General features: G+C 34.8%; 2 protein-coding genes across 2 annotated transcripts in view; one reads left to right on the top strand and one right to left on the bottom strand.

Annotated features, from left to right (window-relative positions):
- mdh1ab (malate dehydrogenase 1Ab, NAD (soluble)) lies at positions 1–5,123 on the bottom strand. The gene is made up of 9 exons (XM_019121189.2): positions 4,948–5,123; positions 4,237–4,335; positions 3,956–4,052; positions 2,598–2,773; positions 2,373–2,495; positions 2,081–2,257; positions 1,732–1,845; positions 818–907; positions 1–680 (listed from the first exon to the last, which is right to left on the bottom strand). Exons 1-9 carry the CDS (start codon positions 4,948–4,950, stop codon positions 558–560), a joined length of 1,002 nt encoding a protein of 333 aa, XP_018976734.1. The 5' UTR covers positions 4,951–5,123; the 3' UTR covers positions 1–557.
- A 160-nt stretch (positions 5,124–5,283) lies between these two features.
- Positions 5,284–11,733, top strand: part of LOC109108012 (WD repeat-containing and planar cell polarity effector protein fritz homolog) — a 37,475-nt gene continuing 31,025 nt past the window's right edge. The window contains exon 1 of the mRNA XM_042773388.1: positions 5,284–5,892. The gene's annotated coding sequence lies outside the window, so the exon portion shown is untranslated. The remainder of the gene's footprint in view (positions 5,893–11,733) is intronic.

Below are 11,733 nucleotides of genomic sequence, written 5' to 3'. Positions count from 1 at the left end.
TAAATGCAAGAATCCGTTTTAATGTCTGTTTTTTTCTACATATAAACATCTGTTACAGTAACCACACTGCCAAAGCACTTTAATTAAAACATGAAACATTCCTTGATCATTTCTGATAAACTTCTGTCAGACATGTAACAGGTGAAATTTCAGTCTGGACAATGACACAATGACAAAGAAAGACCTAGTCCATGTACTCTGAGTCCTTTCCAGGCTTTGGTCCTCCTTTATGCAGTACCTGATTGGAAAGGGCAGTCTAGAAATAATTACCTTCTTGTTTTAGACTACTTTTCTCTTTATGTGACAGCTGTGCTCTGGAGAAAGACCAAAAATAAGAAAGGAAACAACCAAAGTCCCTGTTAAACAGCTAGACTAGATTACAATTCTGAATTATCAGCCAAAATCCAACTGAAAAGGTTTGGGAAATTCAAGTACATATAGTTCTAGTATTCGTGTAACAGATTCAGGGGAAGAAAAAGATTTTCTGGAGTGTTTTACAAACGTGCTTCTGGAGTTTTTTGGGCATCAAAGAGCGGTGTGGACAGTTGGGTTTCTAGTCACACACCCAGGAAAGAGACAGCGGTGTCTCTTTCCTCCACTAATTCAGCTGCTGTTGCGTCCATCTTTGCTCTTGAGAAGTCATTGATGGCCAGGCCGTCAACAATCTTCCAGGTCTTATCCTGAAGAAAAAAGGTGGTTAAATCCTCCTTACTATAGTTGAGCTTGATAAATAGATGTAAATATGAATTTCATCTCAGTATTTTGAGTGTAAGGAACAGATATCAGGCATAGATTTGGGAAATGCTTAATGACAAACCTTGATTGAAACAGGGAATGAGTAAATAAGGTCCTCAGGAACTCCATAAGGGTTTCCAGTGGAATAGACACCCATAGAGAAGAACTCACCCTATAAAATAAACACGTAAGCAGTTCAGAACAAATGTGCAGTTCCTCATAAATCTGTACAGCATCAGTCCAAATAAAGCTGTTGCCTTGTGTGCAATATTGCAACATCCATTAGACACCGTATTATGCAATCATCATATTGCACATAAAATTACTTGTAGATGAGTAAATACGTAATGGGCAACTCCCATGGTGTTTATGTGGGAATAAAAAAAGAAAAAAGAAAACTAATGAACAAATTATGTTATTACACAGTTGTTGTTCATTTCTATTTCATATTGCTTGGGGTTTCAGTTCCATAGAGTCCCATCACGCTTCTTCAGGACATTTTAATCAGTGAACTGTTTTGCCAGTTTAGGCATTTTTTTTTTTTCATTGCGTCTTCCGCGTTTATTATTTGACTTCAGGCCTCCGTTCCTCAAAATTGGCTGGAATGTACAAAATTTTAGAGTAGAAATCTGAAAATGGTATTCCTCCACATTTGGTGCAATAAAATATCTACAGACGCACTTCTCAACCCCTCTGGGGGGCCTCAGCAAATAAATGGCTCAGTTTAAAAAAAGACTTAAATATTAAATTAATGACTTTAATACATTATTGTTGATCAATTCAAAATTTTAATTCTAAATTATAATGCTAAAAAAGCACAAAACCAAGATATAAACCTAAATCATCTTTTTCCCTCCATCAATGACTATTGATTTTACTGAAGAACCACTGATCTACTGAAAAAAAAATGGATAGTTTAACTAATACAGAGATGCAATATTGGTCTCAGAACAGTCTAAAACCAGTGTCTTTGTGAAGAACCCCTAAAAAGTTGACCTCAGTAGTGCCTGTCCAGATGTCTCTCATGTGGTCACAGATGGCCTTGGCGGCTGACATGGCACTGGAGAGCTTCCTGGCTTTAATGACTGCAGCACCACGTTGCTGCACTGTCTGAGAAACAGAAAGGAAGAGTGGAATAACCACAGAAATATTATGTTCATATCACTCCAATCAGTAGTCATATGCAAATTATATTACGAATGTTACTACAGCAGTCCTATCTGTCTTAATACGTAATGTCATACACATGAATGCTGATAAACAATGCTTTTGCAGTAGTGTGGCATAGTAAATAGGCCAACAGTGACCTCTACAGGAAGACGAAGCCACAGCAGACAGCACTTACAGAAATGAATTCTCCCTTCAGCCAGGCATCGTCCTTCACTGCATCAAAGGCAGTCACGTCCTTCCCCTGCACATTCACCTTGCAGTGGTGGATGTCAGGGTACTGTGTAGATGAATGATTTCCCCAGATTATCATATTCTTCACACTGTTTGCTGAAATGCCACAACGCAATGCCACCTAGAGGACACATTGTGTGTTACAAGTTAGTGTAAAATTTGGCCATAAATTGAACCATTTCACCTCTTTGCATTGTGTTTCATTATAGTGGGCCATCCAGCAAAGGGGTGTTTACCTGAAAGCAAGCCCTGTTGTGATCCAGACGTGTCAGACAGGAGAAATTCTCTTTGGGGATGGATGGGGCGGATTTGGCAGCAATCAGACAGTTCGTGTTGGCTGGGTTACCAACAACTAGAACCTGCAAATTAAAACCAATAAAAACAAAAACACTAAAAACATACTTCACTCAATACATTATATTTGCTCTTAATTAGGTCAAGGTCACTGGCCTGTTATTCACCTTGACTGTTTTCTTTGCATACTTGTCAAGCGCCTCCCCCTGGGACTTAAAGATGGCTACGTTAGCCTTCAGTAGGTCCTTTCTCTCCATGCCCTCTCTCCTTGGCATTGAGCCCACCAGGATGGCAGCATCCAAATCCTTGAATGCAACATCCACTTTATCAGTGGGGATGACCTCTGCAACAAAAGCATAGACAGTGGCATTAAAATCGATGGAGGGTAAACAACAACAGCAACATCAGGGAGTCACAAGATAACACACTGTGAAGTGTTTTTAGAAGAATCTCAGAAATAAAGAACCTGTGTAATGTGAAAGACTGGTTGACTGGTTTTAATATATTAATTAATTCAATACACTGTATTATGAAATCATCATAGTACTGCTTAAAAAAAAAGATATTTTAATATATCAGCTATTGTAATAGTATGTTAATCCTACACAAACCTTTCATTAAATGTGAATTTGTGAAATAATAATAATTGAAAAAAAAAAGTATTGTTTAAATTAAGTATTTATATATCAGGTATGCAGTATTTGTTGAACTGCCATGTATGTATTACATATAAAATAATTAAAAAGTGCATTTATTAAAATACAAATATGCGGGAAAGGTGATTGTCATGAATATAATGTCATAATGCATATATATTAATTATGCATTTCACCTCATATTATTTATATATATATATATATATATATATATATATATATATATATATATATATATATATATATATATATATATATATATATATATATATATATAGGCCTTCTCTTCTCTGGGGAATGTTTCCAACACCTTGTTGAATCTATGCCATGAAGAATTAAGGCAGTTCTGAAGGCAAAAGCCTGAAGGCAAAAGCGGGTCCAACCCGGTACTAGCAAGGTGTACCTAATAAAGTGGCCAGTGAGTGTGTGTGTATACATGCTATAAAAAAAATATATATACACATATATATATATATATGTATACATACATATTCACTTTCTTTTTTTTTTTCACTTTATGTATGTGTATGTATATCAGTTAAATCCTTTGAAAAATATATTTTTATTTGAATGTGACCAATGGCATGTTTTTGTATTTCCCATCCAGTGTGAGCCTCAAGAATTCTGGTTGCTGGTTCCATGTACTTGACAAGTCACATACTGTCAACCTTCCCGTATCATCCTCGGATAGGAACCACAATCCTAAGTTTAGCTGCCCTTTCAGCTGAGGATCATACAGGCAGCCAATCAGATTGCTCTGTGCTCTTGTTATTTGTGCAGTGAAAACACAGGCCTTTAAGACTGCATGAGTGTCAAAAAGACCAGAGGACACAAGGCCTGATGACACTCCATTCTGTATGTGTGTTTACCTCTCAGAAGTGGAAGGGCGCAGTCCTGCAGCTCCATAACGACACCCTCCAGCACAGGCAACATGGGAGTGATGTCCAACAGAAGCAAAACAAGAGGCTGAAAGAGATATGGAAAAGTGAACATTAGCATATGACTTGCATAACTGTCATAATATGGTTTTGGTTTCGGAATAATCTCATCAGCTGTCAAAGACATATATTGCCTTTTCCTGGAAATGGTTAAACAGACAGACTTTAATTGGATGTGATGGGACATTGCATAAGCCAAATCCTGCCTCTACCTGATCTTTACCGAATACATCTCCTTTAGCAATACTGTATAGCAGAGAGTATGCAATCTGCCCCGCAGCTCCGGTCACCAGGACTCTAATAGGCTCAGCCTATAGCAAAACAAGAGAGATAGAATTAAAAACAATAGTTGTAAGTTAGCATAGAAAATAAAAATGATATTACAACATCCCTCAGGACATACACATTCAGGAGGCTCACCACGTTAGAACATATAAATAGTCCTGGCAAACTCTGCCAGACCTCAGTTCTGTGTGGGATATTTTTAAACCAGGAGACATTTACACATTTCTTCAATGAACTCACTTTCAACACTGTGCACTTCTGCAGAAAGTATCATTTGTTGCAAATGAATGTTTCTGCATTATAATCAGAATAATCTAATCCATTACTTTTACACAGAATAGAGAATTAATACACGTCAAAATGCCCTTAAGGGTTTTATATAAGTAATATCACATGCAAACATAAATATTTGATTGTTATATTTAATTATCACTATGTAAATTTTGGTTTTCGTTCAGCACATCATAGGGCTACAGGTAACTGCCAAAGTTTAAATTCTGCTGTAACGTAATTCTTAAAGTCAAATTAAACTTCGACATAGATTTTAAAAACCTTGGGCACCACGGAATTACATGGTTGTATTGACAGTAAAACTTACAATTTCGTATCACTGTACATGTCATACAAATTTTTCTTACCATTTCAGCCGGTTTATAATGAAAGCAGCTCTCCTACTACTTGGGTGATTGCGGAGGTCACCCCTATTTTTGTCACGAGGCAACAAGTTGTCGGGGCACCTGCGTTTCAAGTGCCTTCTGGGAAATGTAGTTCTTTGATGCGCTACAGGCGTTCATTTCGTTGCGATAAAAACTACAGTTCCTACAAGTCACTATAACAAATCACAACCTAAAAGATCCCTCTTCCTTGAGTCTTTGGATATGGGACGTCCGATTTATGTCAGCAGTCATAATTTTAGTCATTTAAATACAGGTTTAACTAGAAATATATTTTGCATTTAAAATAAACAATACAAGTCTTTGACTGCGTTATTTAAAAAGATCAGACTCTCAAAAACGATTCATCAGGGCATTTAATTTTATCTACGGCGTGATAAACATAATTTGCTCACAAAAATAACATATTATAAATCAGTGTATGCGAAATAAATGTTAAAAAACGTTTTAGTTTTTATATTTGCGTAAGTGTAATTTGGACAATAAAGTATTAAAAGACTATTTAAAGACTATTTAATATGTTAAGAATCAATCGGGTTTCTGAACTCGTGGGATCTCGACGGAACAACCCGGAAGAAGATACTGGAATACCGTAATGTTTGGAAAACAACGCGGGAGAAAAGTAAACAGTGATGGAGAGTTGCGTCCGTTGCTTAGACACTCTTGAAATCATGAACACGTCAGTGGTTAGCAACAGCTAACAACCCCTAAAAATATCGTGTGAAATGTTTCAGAGTTACATAAGTGAAGGAGATCGCGTTTAACTGCGACAATTTTTTTTTTTTGGCCTGTATTTTTCTAAAGTTATATTCGTTTATAATCGTCTGGCAACAATCACACACAGCACCTGCGGCATCAATAATCAATCAACTGGAGATCAGCAGATTATTTGTGAGCTAAAGTTAACCGGTAAGTCCATGAATGATGCGAGAGTCAGAGTGGGGAATTGTATATGTGTATAATATAATGTAATTGTACTGTATAAGTCGTTGTACAGCGCAAAACAATGGCTAGTTTAAGTAGCATTTTTTTCCTCTCTCCTATCATCCGGAAAATCCTAATTTTTCAGCGTCAGATGTTTTTCTTCTTCTTCCACTCCCTTAAACTGCTTCAGCTGTCCGGATAGGGTTCACTGTTGTCAGCTTGTACTACTGAATTATCTACTGGCTTGTGGTTTTATAGGAGTAAAGATGATTTCACGAGAGTTTGGAAAAGATTAGTATTGCTGGACATGTGGTCTGTGTCATCACTACATACTCATTATTATTATTATTATTATTATTATTATTATTATTATTATTAGTTGTTGTATTCTAGGTAACACCAGTAATTAGTATCTGTAAGTATTAGACTGTAACAAGGACAGTGACATAACTATGACATATGAATCAGAAACTAAGGTTATCAAAACTATGTTATATCTTATATCCCCACTTAAACTCTTTATAAAAATGTATGATACCATATACCATAAAAGTATTTTCAGTTAGTAAGGAGAATTGTCAGTTTATTCAAAGTTAATACTAACAAAGTCATTTATAAAATTGATGTGCAGGCTTAATTCTTTCAGAAAATACAGCCAAGAGCAGCCTAACCCTATCCATTAACACACAGTATATCTTATGATGGATATATTTCGCTGTCTCCTATGTTGAGAGGGTGATATAGGGCCTCTGTATCAGTTCAGTGCTGTGGGGACCCTTGCTCTGGGTGAGATAGATGATCTTACTGCTGCATTTTAAATGAACTCATTACAGGCTCATTACAAACCACCTGACAAAGGAGCTGAGGATAATGTTGCTTCCTTATGAGATGTCCATAGAACAACACCAAACAGTTGGCAAGCTTTCATTTTATTAGTGCTTTTTAATTATGTTTAACAATTGCAGTCAGATTGCTGGATCTAGTTTTCGCCACTCAGTTTTTCTGGACTAGAATATCATATACAGAATATTTTATAAGATTGCTGAAGATGTGTAAGTCTGCCTGCTTCCTTGTATTTCTTATATTCTCTTTCTTTCTCTCTCCCTCAGGCTCTTTCATTCACACTGTGTATTGTGAGACTGGTGTTTAATAACACCTTTACTTTTCTGTAAAAAAAAGTTGAGTGTGATACACATGCACAGTACTATTTAAAACATATTTTTTATTCTGAAATAAAATGTTTTAGTCAGATACTGTAGTAATTTTACATTATGCTAATTGGCAAGAGATATTGTAGTACTAATGTTGAATATAATATAATTAAATAATAGGTAAGTAATTAATTTAATAATTAAAATAAATTAGCTTTAATTTGACATTAATTTGACATTAATAAATTATATGCAATTAATGTATCAGATTGCTTTGGAAAATGTCTTTAACCTTTAACTCACATAACCTTTGCTCTTAACCATGACAGGATTGTCACACCAGTAAATAGAGTTTTGAAATATTTTAATAGCACAGTGTCACATTGCACACCGTGAAATTCTAGAATAATCCAGACCTGCTTCAACAGGCCCCCATTTCAGACCTTAAACTGTGCTAGACATTATTTAACTCTTTCCATGTCAAACTATTAAAAATGAAAATATAATCAGTCAAATTAAATTATTAATAACAGATGAAGCAGCATTTAGTCTGACCAACTGCCTATATTTTTGTTTTGCACCCTATAAAAAGCAGGGGATTTTTATTTTTATGAAGCACTAATTATTATCAAGCATTTGTGAGATTTCTTTTTTTTATAATTCATTTTATTGGTAACTGAGCCAAAGGTTATTCAGTACTCTTAGTTCAGATAAATAATGAGTTGACTGATTTCAGACATCTCTGTGTTTTAAAAAGTCATATCTCAGCTGTCATGTTTCAGATGGTGTCCCTGATTCAGTGCACCTCTATCAGTTCATGCTCTAGTTACTTTAGCCATTTTTTCTCCTTTTTTTTTAAAAATGTGCTGTTTTTCACAGATTTTGTGAACCTGCATTGTTCATCTCATGTCAGTGGAAATGTTTGTTATTGTGTCTAATATACACACTGTACCTGGTGATAAGAGGATATTCACGGTCTGTGCAGAGAGGGAAAATCAAAACAATACCTGTGAGGGATTTGAGAACATCTGCACTCTTTGACCTCATCAAACTATGCCTCTGAATAAAGAGATGCAATGTGAGATGTGTTATCTTTTCAGTGCCTGAGTGAGCAAAGAAGAGAGTGAAACCAAAAAATATATACAGTATATACACATTGTTTGGGTGAGAGAGCGTAAACTCTTTCATGATATATCAGACGAGCTACATAACTTTTTGGACAGTGAAGTTAGATATATTTGACTTTTTTTATTTATTTTTATTTAAGCCAGTATGTTTATATATTCTGTCCATAACGGTTCCAATTATCTGAATATTATGAAATATATGTAAAAAAAATTACACTACCGTTTAAAAGTTTAGAAGTTTAAAAGTCAATTAATACATTTATTCAGGAAGGATGCATTAGATTGATTCAATTTCAAATGATGTTATTTGAGTCATCAAAGAATTTCCACAAAAAAATGTTAAGCAGCACAGCTGTTTCTGCATTGATACAAGAAATGTTTCTTGATCAAATCAGCATATAAGAGGACCATGTGACACTAAAGACTGGAGTAATGACTGCTGAAAATTTAGCATTGTTATTACAGGAATAAATGACATTTTAAAATGTATTAAAATATTAATTTATATTGTTATAATAGTCCTAACTTTTTTTTTTTTTTGCTGTATTTTTAATTAAATATATGCAGCCTTGAAGAGCATAGGAGACATATAAAAAAAAAATAATAGTAAAATGTTATTGATCTAAAACTTTTGAATTTGGTGTGCATAAAACATGCAAGAAAACTATGGAGCATTTTTGCCCCCAATTTCAATATCTGGCATTTTTTCATTTTCTTTGCAGTGGCATTTTGTACCCATGTACAGTTGGTTTCAGCAAGGTCATGGCACTTAAATTCACTGAATGGTGGTATCACTGCTCCATACATGTTTTTTTTACCCACAGTAGTAATGACAGAACTGGCATTATAGCACAATGAAAGTGCCAAGTATTGTGTGTACAGTACGTGGACATTTTTGTAATCCATGTTGATTGGATTAAGATTCACATACCCTTATTTTTGTGATTATAAATTTTTTATAACCTCTATGTCACAATGATCTGCTTTATTCAAAGGTGGATGTATTTTTTACTGTCTGCCAGTGACTCACTAAAACCCTTTACTAGATGACTGATCTCTTTTCCATTGTCTGTTAGCAAAATCCATCTTGATAATATGCCATCTCTCAATGGGGTTACGTGAGAACTCTGATGTCCATCTTTTAGGTTTACTTGCATTCTCATGAGCTTATTTTTTAGCATGATTTTAGATGATTTGTCTATGTCTTATGATTTGTCTTATGAACATTAGGTGTCAGTACAGCACTAGTTTTGCTTAATTTCTATAACAAACATAAATGTACTCAAATAATAAACAAGAAGCACCTAAAAGAGTTTTGAACCTTAATATTCTACAAATCAATGAATGGTTTCATTTTAATTGCTCTCATTTAACCCATGCTTGTTTGGACTTTTGAAGGCACTACATTTAGTTCCAGGCCGTTGAAACCTGATTGGAAGCAATTAAGTGAGTGTTATTTATTTTCTCCTCCTTTAGGGGTTTTAAACAAATTCACAACATCAATTCACCAAATTACATCACGAATCTACAGCCTCGTTATCATTCCAAGTGATCATTCATTTAGCTCCAAAAAACAGCTTCAAACAACAAAGCCCTCAGGAGTATTTACTCTTGAATGCGTTTTCAACCTCAGACTTCCCCATGCCTGTCAACTACACATTCTGTCATCCTCAAACTTTCCCATGCCTGGCAGCCAAACACACATGCTCTGATCAAAGTGTAAGCACACACTTCACCTGCTTATAAAGCAGCCCCGCCCTCCACCTGTCAATCACCCTGTCTTTCCATGAAATCCATTTTGAAATCAAAGCACTTAATTCGACAGCCCATATAATGTGCCTTTTCCTTACCATAAGGGTACATTTGTTGTTTACGCAACAATAATGTAAAATAAAAATATACAATTTTTAAAAAATATACAAACACATACAAAAATATAATTTGTTAAAACACAAACCAATACACATATATCTGTGTGTGTTTATACACACACATACACGTAGGTATGACAGAGCTTTGCTGTTAACTAAAAATTAACTGATAATAAAAATCTTTTTTATAAAAATCTTTTTTTCTATATTATAAAAATAATTTTGTTTATATGGCTACTAGTTGACCTTAAGTGTCAAGCAGTTTTTGTTGTGTTCTGCATTATAATTAAGCAAGAACTCTTGTAAACAAATATTAACTAACATTATTAATTTATTAATTAAATATTACAAAAATATTAACACGTTAATTTTAACCTAAAATGTTGATTTTGAATAATAAAAAAAGGTAATTTTCATCTTATATTTTAGTTGCTTTATGCAACAATTTATAATATTTTTTATAATATTTATATATAAATATGTATTGTATATGTAAATTGATGCATGTTAAATAACAGGTGTTACAACTGTTTCATCTAGATCACATTGTGATTAACTGATAAAGCTGGTGAACTGGCACTTGACGAAATGACTCTCATATATTGTAGTTCCCTCTTCATTGCAGTGGAGGGTGCTGATAGGCCACTCAAGACCCACATCAGTGTTGCATTGTGCATTGGTCTCTGGCTCCTGTCTTTTTTGGTGTCTGGTTGCTTGCTTGAACAATGCTCTTCTTAGAGTCCTACACATCCACTGCACTCATCTAAAGAGTGAATCATTGCTTTGGGGATCAGAGTGCTGTTCAAGTCGGCCTTTTGTGGTTTTTTTTTTTTTTTTTTTGTAGCTGTCCAGCAATCAAAACATTTTGCATTATTTCAAATCCCTTAAACTGGACAGGCAGTTCTGGCCTTCACACTCTCTTGCACAATGGTGAGAAATGGAGAAACAAAGAGACAGTGGGCATCTTGGACCGGCTCCTGATTTTGAGGTTTGTTTGTCTGTTCGGGTCTCTCTCAGTCAGTGTAGGGATTAGGCCTGTAGTTGTCTTGCCCTAAGTTACCGTACAGATGTTAGCTGAGATAGTGTTGTCACACCAACCACAGCCTCCTGTCTGTATTGACAAGCTAGTTGGATCCTTCAAAAAAAGCTTTCTTGCATGTATGCAGGTGTGTTTTTGTTTGTGTGTGTGTGTTTGTATGGTTTGGGATGAGTCCAGTGTCATTTGTCAGACAAAAAAGCTACATGATAGTCAAGTACAAACAGTTTAGACATTTTCAGTGTTTGCTTGTGTGATGGTGTCCCTCTTTGAGTGCTAAAAAATATAATCATCAGAGTTTATACTTATTCAGCAGTGTTGAAATGTTAAGCTCAAATGTCTCTTTTCTATTTGAATAGGTCTTTATTTGTTTGTATAGACAGTGCCTGGCTGTATAGGAGTTGACAAGTTTAAGCTACAATACAATGGTCTGTTTGCCTTTGAAACTCTTAAACCAGACCTTGAAACGTAACAATGCTTGAGGGATTTTTTTAAAAAGGATTTTTACTTGCCATGACAGAATTTTGACCAGTCACAAAGCCACCAATATGGTGAATATCTATCTATTTTGGTAAATCTATCTATTTTCTATTTATCTTTCATGTGTGTATAAAATGTATAAAAAAGGTTATTATCCTATA

Source organism: Cyprinus carpio, chromosome A17 (assembly GCF_018340385.1).
Source record: "Cyprinus carpio isolate SPL01 chromosome A17, ASM1834038v1, whole genome shotgun sequence".
NCBI classification, from domain to species: domain Eukaryota; kingdom Metazoa; phylum Chordata; class Actinopteri; order Cypriniformes; family Cyprinidae; genus Cyprinus; species Cyprinus carpio.
Note: the sequence above shows the minus strand (reverse complement) of the source record. Positions and strands in the feature narration are given on the sequence as shown.